The 16,702-nt window shown below is 39.3% G+C and overlaps 1 protein-coding gene across 4 annotated transcripts in view; it reads right to left on the reverse strand.

The window, feature by feature from the left end:
• The window catches only part of ADGRA1 (adhesion G protein-coupled receptor A1), a 314,608-nt gene that overhangs the window by 78,335 nt on the left and 219,571 nt on the right, over positions 1-16,702 (reverse strand). Inside the window, exon 1 of one of the 4 annotated variants that reach the window (XM_033149330.1) lies at positions 4,495-4,527. The exons of the other annotated variants lie outside the window; for them this stretch is intronic. Within the exon in view, the coding sequence (XP_033005221.1) occupies positions 4,495-4,512 (18 nt within the window). The 5' untranslated portion in view covers positions 4,513-4,527. Of the gene's footprint in view, positions 1-4,494; positions 4,528-16,702 lie in introns of those variants that run through there. 4 annotated transcript variants of the gene reach the window in all.

Raw genomic sequence — 16,702 nt, forward strand, 5'->3', positions numbered from 1 at the left:
GTGGTTCAAAGGAAAGCAGAACACCAGCTTGGCTGCAGGAGTTGCCGGAAGGAGGTGTACAAGGCATGGTCCAACCATCTTAGGAACTCCACTCTGGATTTGTGTAGAGTTTACCACTTAGCCTTTTCTTCTCCCAAAGATATCCCGCAAGTTAGCAGAGGATTAGGATCAGAATTTTCCTTCTACTAGATGGACTACCTTCCTATGTTGACAAACCCCATCTGCCAAATGTATATTAAATGCTTCAACAACAGTATAAAAAACTGTATAAAAACTGTATAAAAACAGTGTAAAAAACCAGGAAAGATTCTAGAGCAGATCATTAAGCAAACGGTCTGTGAGCACCTAGAAAGGAATGCTGTGATAACTAAAAGTCAGCATGGGTTTCTGAAAAATAAGTCATGTCAGACTAACCTGATTTCATTTTTTGACAGAATTACAAGCCTAGTAGATGAAGGGAATGCTGTGGATATAGCCTATCTTGATTTCAGCAAGGCCTTTGACAAGGTGCCCCATGATATTCTTCTAAAGAAGCTGGTAAAATGTGGGCTGGACAATGCTACCATTCAGTGGATTTGTAACTGGCTGACTGACCGAACCCAAAGGGTGCTCATCAATGGCTCCTCTTCATCCTGGAGAGAAGTGACTAGTGGGGTGCCACAGGGTTCTGTCTTGGGCCCAGTCTTATTCAACATCTTCATCAATGACTTGGATGATGGGCTTGAGGGCATCCTGATCAAGTTTGCAGATGACACCAAATTGGGAGGGGTGGCTAATACCCCAGAGGACAGGATCACACTTCAAAATGACCTTAACAGATTAGACAACTGGGCCAAAGCAAACAAGATGAATTTTAACAAGGAGAAATGTAAAGTACTACACTTGGGCAAAAAAATGAAAGGCACAAATACAGGATGGATGACACCTGGCTTGAGAGCAGTACATGTGAAAAGGATCTAGGAGTCTTGGTAGACCACAAACTTGACATGAGTCAACAGTGTGATGCAGCAGCTAAAAAAGCCAATGCAATTCTGGGCTGCATCAATGGGAGTATAGCGTCTAGATCAAGGGAAGTAATAGTACCACTATATTCTGCTCTGGTCAGACCTCACCTGGAATACTGTGTCCAGTTCTGGGCACCACAGTTCAAGAAGGATACTGACAAGCTGGAACGTGTCCAGAAGAGGGCAACCAAAATGGTCAAAGGACTGGAAACGATGCCTTATGAGGAACGGCTTAGGGAGCTGGGTATGTTTAGCCTGGAGAAGAGAAGGTTAAGGGGTGATAAGATAGCCATGTTCAAATATATAAAAGGATGTCATATAGAGGAGGGAGAAAGGTTGTTTTCTGCTGCTCCAGAGAAGCGGACAAGTAGCAATGGATTCAAACTACAAGAAAGAAGATTCCACCTAAACATTAGGAAGAACTTCATGACAGTGAGAGCTGTTCGGCAGTGGAATATGCTACCAAGGAGTGTGGTGGAGTCTCCTTCTTTGGAGGTCTTTAAGCGGAGGCTTGACAGCCATCTGTCAGGAATGCTTTGATGGTGTTTCCTGCTTGGCAGGGGGTTGGACTGGATGGCCCTTGTGGTCTCTTCCAACTCTATGATTCTACGATTCTATATAAATTGTTATTTCTGTCACCATCAGACATAGGGTAACAGTATTAACAGCAACTAAAATATACTCTTTCATCGTTCCTGAGGGTGGGAAGTTGTGATCTGCTAGCATGTTTTAGAAGTATAAATCATTTGAAGTTATTAGTCGAGTTACTAGTGTCAAGTAGTCCAGTTGGGAAGAATGAATACTGAATTCATATTCGGATTAGACTAGACCATAGGCAAGTTCATAAAGAAATGGGAGTGCCTGATCACCTCATCTGTCTCATGAGAAATCTCTATGTGGGACAAGAAGCTACAGTTAGAACTGGATATGGAATAACTGATTGTTTCAAAATTGGGAAAGGAGTATGACAAGGTTGTATACTGTCTCCCTGCTTATTTAACTTATATACAGAATTCATCATGTGAAAGGGTGGACTGGATGAATCCCAAGCCGGAATCAAGATTGCCGGAAGAAATATCAACAACCTCAGATATGCTGATGACACAACCATGATGGCAGAAAGTGAGGAGGAATTAAAGAACTTTTAATGAGGGTGAAAGAGGAAAGCGCAAAATATGGTCTGAAGCTCAACATAAAAAAAACTAAGATCATGGCCACTGGTCCCATCACCTCCTGGCAAATAGAAGGGGAAGAAATGGAGGCAGTGAGAGATTTTACTTTCTTGGGTTCCATGATCACTGCAGATGGTGACAGCAGTCACGAAATTAAAATATGCCTGCTTCTTGGGAGAAAAGCAATGACAAACCTAGACAACATCTTAAAAAGCAGAGACATCACCTTGCTGACAAAGGTCCGTATAGTTAAAGCCATGGTATTCCCAGTAGTGATGTATGGAAGTGAGAGCTGGACCATAAAGAAGGCTTATCACCGAAGAATTGGTGCTTTTGAATTATGGTGCTGGAGGAGACTCTTGAGAGTCCCATGGACTGCAAAAAGATCAAACCCATCCATTCTTAAGGAAATCAGTCCTGAGTTCTCACTGGAAGGACTGATCCTGAAGCTGAGGCTCCAATACTTTGGCCACCTCATGAGAAGAGAAGACTCCCTGGAAAAGACCCTGATGTTGGGAAAGACTGAGGGCACAAGGAGAAGGGGATGACAGAAGATGAGATGGTTGGACAGTGTTCTTGAGGCTACCAACATGAATCTGACCAAACTGCGGGAGGCAGTGAAAGACAGGTGTGCCTGGCATGCTCTGGTCCATGGGGTCACGAAGAGTCGGACAGGACTGAATGACTGAACAACAACAAAGACCATAGGGCATGGTCTAGTATAGCACAGACTATGATTAGGAAAGGTTTCTAGCTGAAAGAAAAGCAGAGCATTTGAACCTGTCTTTTATGAATACTGACCAAAATATAATTACAACTTTCTCTGTCAGGGAAACATCCCTGTTAAAGAAACATGCTGATCTTCATGGCTGTTAAAATATTTTCATATTGGGGCATACCTAGATTCTCTGGCCTTGTGTAGTACATGCTTCATTAATCTTAATACATAAATGAGAATCACACCAAGAATAAGCTAACGGAGCCTTCATATTTGAACAGCTACTACTGATGAGCTTATATAAGCTTTCAGACAGCTAAACAGCAAGAAAGGTATAGCCTTATTTGCTTTCTCTCTGTAGCTCTACAGACTTTTGATCATAAATTTTAAAATATGTTGAAGTGGTGAATTCATAGAAATATTGCTGAGGAGTGAAAACCTGTGATGTTTGGCATAAACTTATCTCTAATCTTCTGAAGCATTAGAGAGCTATACAGATGGTACCTGCCCAGAGATTTCAAGGGAGGGTCATATCTGGCTCTAAGCCTTCCCATCCTTTCTTAATGGTACACTCATAGCTCATATTACATGCCACCAAGTCATTTCATCAACAGCATTATCGGTTCATTCACTCTTCTCTATCTCAGCAGCCCTTCCTCATAAGATAATATAGAATCGATCCATTCATTCATTTTCTTCAACTCGTTCATTCTCTTTCTTCTTTCGAGCAAAGAGGTTTATGTAATTTGTCTAGGAATGAGGATTTATCTAATTTTAATATGTTTAGTCATCCTTTCTGGTCTAAGAAACACACAGAGACATGATGATGTGCTGCTGTTGAGGCCATAACTTGTCGCCTTGTCATCCAATGCTCTTCCTTCTTGCGTAGAACCTGGCTGAGATGCTCTGTCTGCTGCCACCCTTACAGTCCACAATTTGGCTGTGGTCCAGAGGGGCACCTATGCAATTTTATGAAAAATCCGGTCTTACCAGTGAAGTTGACAGAGAGAGAGAAATCTGGCTAAACCTGGCTCCCTACTTCTACTGGCGTAGGAGCCCCTTTTGTAACTGTGCTGGGTTGTAGGTGTGCCAGAAGCCAGCCAGTAGTGACTGGTTTTGCCTTGCTGTAACACTGGCTAGCATCCCTGCCCCCAACACACTGAGCCAGTTCAGAAGAGCTTATTAAGAGGGAAGGGAATGCCAGCCTGTCAGGCGACAGGAAAAATGTTTTCTCTCTGGTCCACTCATTGTCTATACATGGGTGGACCCTCCAGAGGCCAGGTTACTGTGTCTCTGGTGACTCTGCTTTCCACTGTGTTACAGTTAGAGCACTAAGAAGTACATTGCTATGGTCACAGTCACAAGCTGGTGGGTCCAGGAAGGAAACAATCCCAGGGTTTAGATATAGAATGAGCAATCCTCTTTTAGTATTGGGTTACCACTCACCCCTTGTCACAATTGATGTTGAATCCTATACCTGGTGTTGGGACACCAGGCAGGAGCTGTCGTCAAGAGATGAGTTAGGAGAAATTCCTACTCTCTCACCCAAGCAAGTGGTCCTATAAGGGGCTTTGAGGCTACTAGGCATGTGCCAACCCACCTCCTGGTCTGATGCCATTGCCACACATCCAGGTGGCTAGGTCATGGTTGCAGGAAAGGTGCTATCCATTTTCAAATGTTTGTACAGCAAGCCTCTGGCAGCACAACAGGTTGTCAGCAGCAGGACCCCTGCCTATATGGTGGGGAAATGGATGAAGCTGGAGCCTTCTCTCCACATGGGCCAAGTTTGACAGGTAGACAAGGCCACTGTACACAGCTGTTTTCCAAGTCCTGGTGATCAATTGTTTGTTAGGTCTTCAAAGTGCTTTGCAAAGCTCTATGCAAGCAGGAACCACCAGGTGATTGTTGTCATAGCTCTGTCCTAAGCCCTGTTGCTGAGCAACCAAGTGCAGAGCTGTGTGGGATGGGAGGCCATTGCTGGTAAGCCAAGTCCACATGAGAAGTCTAGAGCATTCTGAGGGTTGGGCAAACAGCTGTCCATGTAATTCAATGTTCCAGGGGTCAAGGAAACCATGCAATCACAAAGCCAAGGGTCCAGATGGGGAGCATCAAGGTAGGGCCAGTAACCACAGGTGTTGTTCCCAGCATCTGACTGCTGCCAAAAGCCCTGTTTAAGAAAGCTGAAGCCAACTGGTTCTCATCCATGCCTTCTCCTCCATTGTCCTCAAAGGCCAACCAGCTGCAGGTGGAGTCAGTCCGTTTTCACTCCCTTCAGACTGCTGTTCAGTAGGGAAGGTTGACTCCTGGCCCATGACAATTGTCAAGCAGGTGGGTGTGGCCTGGCCTGGCCAAAACGGATAAGAGGTTTCCCACTAATACTTGTAAGGCATACCTTGCCACTGAGAAGCTGTATCCAATAAAAGATGTGACTGGTTTTCTGAAGAACTTCTGTCTCAATTCCGTCCCTCCTCTGTCTAGATCCACTCCTGTCTGAAGGCTTAAATCTGCCATGATAGATATTTTTCAGAACCTTCAGCAGTTCTTTATAGAGTCCTACCCCTTTCCAGGTATATTACCTTTACTTTTTTAATTACTGAAGCTGGAGAAATTTTCTGGTATAGAGAGTCCCAATGCTCCATAGTAAAATGCTTCAAAAGCAGACATGCTTTTCAAACTGCAAAACCACAAGACAGCTATCCTTTTTTATCTTGTGAACTTTTCATTGGCTGCTTTTCACTGGCTGCTAGGATGCACTGGAAAAAACACATTTTTTAAAATATATGTACAGTTTGTCACTCACCCAGAGCCATTCATTCATTCAACTTTTTAAAAAAGATATGGTACACATATACAATATAGACATATAAAAGATCACATAGAGATCATTACAATAAAAACATCACAGTACCCAAAACCATTTTTTAGTTTTCTCTCTCACCATTGCACTCACGCTTCCACCCTGGTCTTCCCTCAACAATAGTTGAATTCCTCAAAACAGAAAACTGAGTAAAACACAAGGCTATTAAAATGTGATCTGCTTATGGTGGCTGCATTCTGCTATGGTGATAGCAGCTGCTTCCAAACACAGGCAGAACCTGCAGTTTCATACACTTCCACATGTTCCTTTAACGTAGGTATCATTGTGGCATGAAAACCTGCAGGTTGTGTTCATGGTCAAGAAGCCACACAAATTATTTGCTACCAGCAGGGATCAGCCATCGCAGGCATACAGGGTAGGGTGGGGGGTTGAGTTGTGTCCTATACAAATCGTTCAAGAATAGAAAAAGAGAGAGGTGAAGTTGGGTAGATATTTGTTCATTTGGATTTCTTCATAGCCCTGTAGCAGGATCTGGATTATTTCACGATCCATTAATAATGATGGAAATGTCACAAAAGGTATCTTACAGACCATTCTTAGTCATACTTAGCCAGAAAATGAGAGAGAGAGAGAGAAAACACGTGGTACTGCTGAAAGCTTCCAAATGTTTGCAAGTGAAAAGTCAAGTGCCCTGGTTCAGCTCTAGTTGTGCACGGGTCTATGTGACTAAAAGTGAATGAGCTAAGCTGAGAGTAATGCAGTGCAGGCCATTGGCTTCCAACTGCACACTCAATGCATGGCTCCTGAGCTTGCAAGTGAAACATGCAGCACTGGAGTTTAGAACACTTCTGAGCATAGATCACCTCATCTAGATCAGGCTGAGCAAGCAGCTATAGCCATTTATGAAGAAGTGCATAACTACTCATCAGAATACTAAATGCAGATAAAAATGTTCATGGAAGGAATGGCAGATGAAAATGATGGACTTCCGGTTTCCCGCGGATCGCTAACAGACGCTAGTTTTCAGAGCTCTGAAACAAGCACTCTCCGAGAGGCTAAAAAAGGGGGTGCCGGGCTTCGCAGCCCCCCAAAAGGTCTGGGAGGGCATCCCAGAACTGACAAGGACACGCTGTGGTGTTGGAGGGGTTCCCGCCGTTGAAGGGGACCACAGACGCCGAGCCAGCGTTCCCGCCGCATGGAGAGGAAGCCCGATTCTGGGAGCGACCAAGCGGAGAAACCCCGTTGGAAAGAAAACGCTGGGAAGCTCACGAGTTTAAAAAGGTCAGTCTAAAGGAGCTTAAAAGGAGGACTTTTTGCTTACGAAAATAAATTAAAGATTCCTGAAACATCGGGTTATAAGGACGTGAGAGGCTGAGCTGAAGAGGTTTAAACAAAGGAACTTAGGTGAGCTTTCCCAGGCGCTTACGTTACGAGAAAAAGGAGGGGGGAAATCCCTTTGCTTTCTACGCAAATAACTCCGAAAAAACAATATCCCTTTGAACTTTTGGGAGCTGGAAATTGCATGCTTATAACAAAACGGGGGGAATGAAAGCAGAAGAAGAGTCGGAAAGTTTGGAGACGTTAATGTGGGACAAAGTATATTAAAGAGACTCATGGAGATGGCGGTGTAAAAGGAGTGGGCTTGAAGCTCTAAAGAACGTTCCAAGTCCCGGCCAAATGGGGTGGGGAAGGAGAGCGAACTAGTATTACAAGGATTTACCCAGCGCTATAAGGAAAATTTTGAAAGGTTTTGCCAAATCTTGAAGCCTCGGGAGGAGTGAGAGTGAGAGTGAGAGGGGTCTGGATACTGTTGTGTGGAGAACGATTTAAACAAACTACCCCGAACACAGCGATTTGAATTAGCACGTTGATCTGCAGAATTGGTTTTGGAAAAATAACATTCTAAAGCAAAAGCAAAACAAACATAAAAGTTTAAGCCATATGAAGTGTGCCCCCTGGAAAGAAGGGAAAAAGTGGAAGAATCTTTGATGTAAATAAAAAAGATGAAAGGACCTAAGAAGCTTTGACAGACACCACCTACAGGAAAGAAGAGGAACAACAGATAGGCTAAAAAAGAAAAAGAAAAAAAAAGGGGAAAAATACAAAAGGAAGAAAGACAGGAAAGCTGCTGCTTTTGGACCTGATTGAAATATAGTGTCGGATCCTTCTTCAGTTTCTTCTTTTTTTATCTTTATTTCCTTTTTACAACCCCTTAGGATCTGCACTGGCCCTCCTCTTTGTGTTTGTTTTCTTTATACGAAAGTTTGAGACCATAGTACAGGAAGGAAATTTAGGAAGGAGGAGGGAACAGAACAGAATTGAATATTTTAATATCTTACTCCAAGACTGTCTGGGTTAGTAGGCTGTGTGAACTATATCGGGGCTTTAAGGAAATTGTTGAAAGATTGTGGTTGCCGATATTTAAGTTGTTGATATCGTAGAGGGATTTAGAGTGAGACCAGACAATTAAATACAGTAGATATTGCTGCCATGTCTAATGCGAATAAGAAATCTTCCAGCTCCATGTCATCGGCTGTGACAACAAACTCCAATAGAAGGAACTCAACACAGGAACAAGAAATGAATTTGGAACTGAGAGAATTGCTCTTAGGACTTAAGAATGATGTTGCAGACTTAAAAAAGGAGATGAACGACAACACGAGATCAACGGAACAAAAACTGGATAAAATGGGACAAAAAATAGATGACAATGCAAGAATAGTCTCTGAACTTACAGGGAAGATTAATGACTTGGTGGTTAAGAATTTAGAAACAACTAAGATAGTACAGGACCTAAAAGGGAAAACAAATGCTTTGGAGGAGGGGGTAAAAAAACTTCAAAAGGAAAATAGGGAAAAGAAGGGGGAAATGGAGAAAACTAAAAAAGAAATATCAGACATGAAGCAAACCCATGAAGCAGTCCTCGATGCCATTTCAATGATCGAAATGCATAGAAGGGAAAAAACACTGAGGTTCAGATCGATACCAGAGGAAGTAGATGAGGCAATACAACAAAAGTTGACTGTAGAATTAGCAAAATGGATTGAAATGGATGAGAAGGAGATGGAAAGCAAAATTGAGAGAGTGTTTAGAATTAAATCTAGAATTGCTAAAGAAAATAACTGGCCAGGGGACTGCCTAGTGACGTTTGTCAACATGGAGATTAGGGATAAAATTCTGCAGACCAGCAGTAAGAAACGGTTCAGGATACAGGAGTCGGAAATAATCATACATAAGATAGTTCCACCAAGACTCCTGAGGAAAAGGGACAAATTCAAACCTCTGGTGGAGGTGTTAAGGAAAAAATCGATTGCTCACAAATGGGAATTCCCTGAGGGAATATCTTTTTTCTTCAAGGGGAAGAGGAGAAGATTTCTGACTTGGCCCGAGGCAGATAGATTCTGGAGGACATATAAAGATGAATTGGGAGGTAAAAGACAGCTGGGAGGAGGGACGGACGACAATAAAAACTTATCAGAAGATGAAGAGCTTTAAGCCCTTGAGAAATTTTATTTAGTAAGACTCAGTCTATTTGGGTTCTCCTCTCGCTTTCTCTCTGTTTTATTTTTTCTTTCTTATTTAACAAAAAGTACTCTATAACAAATAAAGTTAATAATGGATATAAAGATTATGACTTGGAATATCAATGGTCTAAATGAAAAAAAGAAAAGAAATAAAGTAGAGCACATACTCGGCAAACAGAAATTAGACTTAATATGCTTACAGGAGACGCACATCCAAAAGCAACACACTAGAGTCCTCTGCAATAAAAAATTAGGGATAGATTTTGTATCTTCAAATAAATCTAAAAAAAATGGAGTTGTAATTTATGTTAAACCATACTTGGACCCAAAATTGATTTATACCGATCCACAGGGGAGGGTTGTGATTGTGGAAATATCAGTAAAAGGGGAAAGAATTAAGGTGATTGGTTTCTACGCACCAAATGAAAAAAAAAGTGAATTCTATCAAAAGCTGTCTAAACAACTAGACGTTTGTATAGGAGAAAAGATTATTTTGTTAGGAGATCAAAATGGGGTAGTGAATCCGGAATTAGACAGATCTGTAAAGACAGCCAAAAGAAAACAATTAAAATTACCAACAACTTTTTTTCAGTTGATAGATTTATTAAATCTGGAGGATGCATGGAGAACCAAAAACCCGTGGAATAAAGACTATACGTACTTTTCATACCCAAATAACTCGGCAGGAAGGATTGACGCCATTTGGCTAACAAAAGATTTAATAACAAAAATATCTAAAACAGAAATCCAACCAAAAACCATCTCTGATCACAACCCAGTGCAGGTAAATTTATCATGCGGGTCAAGAAAAACTACAAGGTGGAGATTAAATGAATTAATACTGAAAGATGAAAAAATAATTGATAAGGCCAGAGTGACGTTAAAAGAGTTCTTTGATTTCAATTTAAACAAGGGTACAGATGCAAATACGGTCTGGGATACCAGCAAGGCGGTCATCCGTGGCTTTTTCATTCAACAAAGTATAATCCTAAGGAAACAAAAAGAGAAAAAGAAGCAAGATTTGCTGGAAAGTATTAAGAAGAGGGAGACTGAACTATATGAGAAACCAAATAATTTTCAAGTTAAGAAAGAGATAAAGATGTTGCAATCTCAATACTCAATGCTATTAAATGAAGAGATAGAGGTGAAATTAAGGTATTTAAAGCAAAGATATTTTGAGTATGCAAATAAACCGGGGAAACTTTTGGCCTGGCAATTAAAAAAGAAAGAGGCAGAGAGATTGGTAAGCAGAATAAAAGTAGGGGAAGAGATAATAGTGAACCCTAATGAAATAGAAAAGAGATTTGCCCAATTTTATAGAGATTTATATAGGGAAGGTAATGAGACGGGTGAAGAAGTAACTGATTATTTAAGAAAAAACTGCCTACCAAAATTAACTAAAGAGCAAAGAGAAAGTCTAAATGGCCCAGTAACACCATATGAAATCCAAATAGCAATTAAAAAGGCGAAATTAGGAAAGTCACCAGGGCCGGACGGCTTATCAGCAGTATATTATAAGAAATTTGAAGATATTTTGAGTGAGCCATTAAAGAACATCATGAATAATATTCTAAAGGAGGGAACTATGCCGGACTCTTGGAAACATAGCTATATAGTATTAATCCCAAAACAAGGTGGGGACCCTGAATTAATGAGTAACTTCAGACCGATCGCACTCCTCAATAATGATTACAAATTATACGCAAATGTGTTAGCAGAAAGATTAAAAAAGATATTGCAGTCTGTGATACATGAAGACCAGGCCGGATTCCTACCAGGGAGGCATATGTTTATGAATACTAGAAACATCATCAACCTGCTGGAATATTTGGAATTAGAAATCAATAAAGAAGCGGCCTTTATGGCGATAGATGCTGAAAAAGCCTTCGACAGGGTTTCCTGGAGGTTTATGATAAGAGCTCTAGAACAAATGGAATTTGGAGATCAGTTTGTAAAAGGAATAGAAGCCATTTATTCAAATCAGACAGCGAAGATCATAATAAATGGAAACTTGACGCAGGAATGCGAAATAAAAAAAGGGGTCAGACAAGGGTGCCCACTCTCCCCACTAATTTTTATTCTAACGCTCGAAATCTTATGTAAGCAAATTCGGGAAGAGAATGAAATAAAAGGAATAACGCTCGGGAAGAGTAGTTACAAACTTAGGGCTTTTGCGGATGATCTCATAATTACAACGGAACAACCAATTAAGAGTCTGACAAAGGCATTGGAGTTAATTCGAGAGTATGGCAAGGTTTCAGGCCTGAGGTTGAATTTAAATAAGACTAAACTATTAGTTAAAAATCTTCCAATGGCTCAGAGAGACGAATTAGAAAAAATAACACAGATAAAGATCTACCCAAAAATAAAATACTTAGGATTAATAATAACAGCAAAAAACATAAATCTGTACAATGACAACTACTCCAAATATTGGAACGAAATCAAAAAGCAATTGGAGATGTGGAACAAACTAAATCTTTCACTGTTGGGACGTATTGCAGCTATAAAAATGAATGTTTTGCCAAAGTTTCTCTTTTTATTCCAAACTATGCCAATCTTAGGAAAAATCAATAATATAGACAAGTGGCAAAAAGAAATCTCCAAATTTATCTGGAATGGCAAAAGACCTCGAATAAAACACAAGATAATGATAAATACTGTAGAAAAAGGAGGACTGGGCCTTCCGGACCTTAAGATATATTATGAAGCTGCCTGTTTTATGTGGCTTAAAGAATGGTGTATACTCCGTAATTGGAGAACATTAGATTTGGAGGGCCACGATTTGCGTTTCGGATGGCATGCGTATTTAAACTATGGCAAAACAAAGGTGCACAGAGGCTTCGGTAACCACATAATAAGGAATGCGATATATACGGTGTGGGAAAAATATAAAAGATATATTGAGACAAGGGTACCAAAGTGGATCTCCCCCTTTGAGGCAGTGGCAATGAAACGAAAGAATAATGAAAAAGCAGAATGGATTACATACAATATGTTGCTAACAGAAAGAGGAGATGAATTGGTAGTAAAAAAATATGAGGAGATTAAAGAATATTTATCAAGTTGGCTGGATTACTTTCAAATAAACGAAATTTACAAACAAGACAAGAGGATTGGATTTGGGAAAGAGCCATCAAAATTCGAAAAAGAATGTTTAAATACCAACTATAAAATAATATCCCATATGTATAAGATGTTGGTGGAACATGAGGTAATGGAGGAGACGGTAACTGCCTCAATGACAAAGTGGGCGCAGGATCTGGGCCACCCAATTATGTTTGAAGACTGGGAGAAATTTTGGCAGGTCAATCTAAAATTTACTGCAAACCAGATTATAAGGGAAAATATGTTGAAAATGGCCCATAGGTGGTACCTCACACCGGCTAGACTCTCAAAAATGCATAAATGTGTTGCAAATGTTTGTTGGAGATGTGGAGTGGAAAACGGAGATTTTATACATATGTGGTGGAGGTGCCGAAAAATTAAAGCATTTTGGGGGGAGATATATGATGAATTGAAAAAAATGATGCAAATTGTTTTCCCTAAAAAACCGGAGATGTTTCTATTGAGCATAATAGATAAAGAGATACCGAACAAATTCAAGGAAGTCTTCTTGTACGCAACTGCAGCGGCCCGTTTAGTAGTGGCAAAAGTTTGGAAACAGCAGGATGTACCAAGTGTCGTTGACTGGCAAGTTAAGCTACAAGAACTGGCCGAGATGGCTCTACTTACGAGCAATATTAGAGGAAAGTCTAAGCAGAGATTCATTGAAAAATGGGAATGTTACAAAAATTATGTGTTGAAATATAACAAAAGTTTTGTCAGTATGCCAGCTTTCGAGGAATAAGGGAAGAGAGGTAGGTTAAAGGGAGATGGTGGAGTAAATAGATTTTAGAGAATGCATGGGATAGTAAATATAAGATAAAGTGCGATGTCGTAAGCACTCAAATTGAATCTCAGTTAAAGCAAGGGGATTTACCAGGAAGTTGGACACAAGGGTTCATATGTATGTGTAGGTATATGTATGTATATGTGTATGTATGTAGGTATGTATGTATACATATATGTATATGTAGGTGGGTATATTTGCTGTTTTTTTGTTTTTTTCCCTTTTTTTCTTTTTTTTTTTTCTCTTTTTCTTTTCCCTTTCTTTTTTTTTCCTTTTTTTTTTTTTTTTGTTTCTTTCATTGTTTTCCTTTGGTTTACTTTCTCCTCTTCCTTTCCCCCCCCTTTTTTTTTCTTTTTTCTTTTTCTTTTTTTTTCTTTTCTTTTTTTTTTTTTTACTTTTTCCTTTTCTTTCTTTTTTATCTCCTTTCTCCCCTTTTAATATAAAAGGAGGTGGCAAAAGGCAAAAGGTACAGAAGGATGAAAAAGAGACATAAATAATCACTAAGTAAGGTTCCAGATTTTATTAAAATCTTGTGTTTGATGGAGATGGTTTGGTAAATCAATGAATAAGATCTAAATGTATAGGCGATATGGATTGGTTACTTTGTCATTTGGGAATTTAGGGGGGAACAAGGTATTCTTTCGTTGTTTGTTAATAGGAATTTTTCTTTTGGTGTTTTTGGTTTGATGTGTTTATTAAGTTATTTCCTTATTTTTTACTATGTATCTGTCTATTTGTGTATGTCTTGTGTTTTTGCGGTTTAATAATAATAATAATAATAAAAAAAAACAGAAAAAAAAAAAAGAAAATGATGGACTATATGGAGCTCGCTGAGATGACCGGGAAACTTCGTGACCAGAGGTACGACGCGGTGGAAGAAGATTGGAAGAAATTTAAATTGTATTAAAAAAATTATTGTCTGGTTGATAATTAGATATAACTAGGAAGGAAGATTAGACTGTAGATTTAGAGTAAGGTTAAGTGTTTAAGATAGATGAATATGAGTTAAGAAAAATAGTTAAGATTAAATAATTAGGTAATTTTTATAGTAAATAAGATTTTGCAAAATGTTTAGAAATTACTAAAGATGATAGACAAGGAACGCAGGAAGAGGAGATAGGAGTAAGTCAATATACAATTTGAGGGACAATTATTAGGTACAAATAATGAGATTTTTATGTTTTTGTTGTTGTTATAGTTAGGTCTTTACTGTAGGTTTGATTCAATGTGATGATCATGCTTGATTATGTTGTATTTGTTTTTTGTTTTATAAAATTTAATAAATATATATTTTTTAAAAATGTTCATGGAAGCATCTGACAAAAAACAGAACAAAGTGTAAATTTTAGAAATGGGATAATCCACCAAGCAGGAAAGAGACCAGATTATTATTATTATTAATCATTTTGAAATTAATCCTGTGGCTAACAGGGTGTTCTGAGAATTTTATTCATTGAGCAAATAATAATAATCTGTGTTCGAAAATTACAATTATATCCTGGAATTTTAATTATTTATTCAGGAGGAGCCCTTTTGACTGCAAAAAATTTTACTCCAGGATAAAAATGAGAATTATACTAAAAGGTATTTATGATACATTGTTTGTGTATGCTTTCATCCCAATTTTTAATATGTTACTTAGATGTAAACCTCGGTAGCTTCAATGGAACTTTCTTCCAAATGACTTGTTGAGATCAGAATAATTCCTCTATGATATCGCCATAAGGGGTCCGAAGAGATTCCATACAAAACACAGTTTAAAAAAAAGTTTCTCATTTTAGCCCAATTCAAGTTAATGTCCTGGATTTTCTAGTTTTGTGTTCCTATTGTTTTATTCAAACAAGACAGAAGGTTGGTCTCATAAATGACTCATCTCTTAGAATTTGGCCACTTCTACTGTAGTTAGTTTCCAGAAACCAAAATCTAGCTTTCTAAAATTGCTTGGATTGCTATTCCCACCGGATTCCATGCACACATTCAACCATGAGCTTCAATTCTATTGTCATGTCTCAGTAGAATAGAGGGAAAAGAAAACAAGACAGAGATAGCAATCATTCTTCAGAAACAGGCCTTGTCTTATGATACCTTGCCAATCATAAGAAACAGTTTCTGTGACATCCTACCCAACACAACAGTGGAGAATCTTTACTCCATATTATCAGAAAGAAAATCCCAGCAGGGACATTTGCCAACTATTGATCGATCTCCACAATCCGAACCACACAGTGTGCCACCAATATCCTCACTCATTCCTAGCTATCAGCTAACAAATGGCAGTCTCCTCCCAGACAGCCTCCTGTCTGTCATTTGAAGCAATAGCCATGACAGTATAATTAATGCAAAATAATTCTCTAGTTGCTGAAAGGATAGCTTAATTAAAGCTATCGTCCTCAACCATTTATTTTATAAAAGCCCCACTGAAGTAATTTGGGCTACTCTAGAGACAATTGATTATGCTTTTAGACTTGTTTCAACAAATTCAGATTTCCCACAAGAAATTAGATGAAATATTGACATAGGTGATCACTCCACAATAACCATCATTTAAAAGGCCATCATGTACCACCTACATTTAATCTGTTTTACAGCTTCCTTTACAAATAAGTTGCTTTTGGCTGCCAAATTTAAAGACACAGGTGAGAACTTATGAATAAACAATACAAATTGCATTCTGGGTAATTTCCAAAAAGAAGTCTCCAGTAGTATGCTCTGTAAGGAAGACTCACTATATGATTAGTTTTCTGTGCAGTGTATGTCTAACATGCTCACATAAGGCCTCAGATCTAGTGTACAATATGAGAACCTAGATTAGTTTATTAAGGGAACTTTCCAAAGGAATGGGACTCTCATGTGGTATAAATTACAAGTTAAATATTGTATCATAAAGGGTACTAATAGTAGACACACTTCACAGGGTATGAAGTACAAACCAGAATGGAACCAACAGCAGTCTTCACCAGCCTGGTACCATCCAGATGTTTTGTACTATATCTCCCATCAGCCCCAGACTGATGGGAGTTGTAGTTGAGGCTGATAGGAGCTGCCAGATAGCTGTGTAGTATCCTGTATTTCTGAAGGCTTCTCACTGTGAGAGGAAACCTTGCAATGGGTTTGCCCGAATACCTGTAAACAGCAGGAAGCAGGAAAACCTCAATAGTTGCATTTATTAATGAACTTCAGAGCAGCAATGCATCAAAGCAGCTTGGACTTGCTACTCAAACACTAAGGTTCCAACTAGTTCCCACCAAACTAAGGAACTATGCCTAGAGAAGGGAATTCCTACTACAGTGCAGACCTGTCTTTTAAGGAGACAGGCCACACTTGAAACAAGCTGTCTGTTGTTCTAGGGGCACAATTTTTTAAAAGAAAGATCTTGCTGGATCAGATCAAAGACACATCTAGTCCAGCTACCTCTTCCCATTGAGGCTAACTAGTTAATTCAGAATCATAGCCCCCTCTATTGCTTAACCTGATGTAGATTAGATTCCCTATCAAAGACCATAAACAACATTTTTTAGAAGAAGTAACCCTGAGTGTGTGTGTGTGTGTGTGTGTGCGCGCGCGCGCACACACA

This window comes from Lacerta agilis, chromosome 5 (assembly GCF_009819535.1).
Source record: "Lacerta agilis isolate rLacAgi1 chromosome 5, rLacAgi1.pri, whole genome shotgun sequence".
Classification (NCBI taxonomy): Eukaryota; Metazoa; Chordata; class Lepidosauria; order Squamata; family Lacertidae; genus Lacerta; species Lacerta agilis.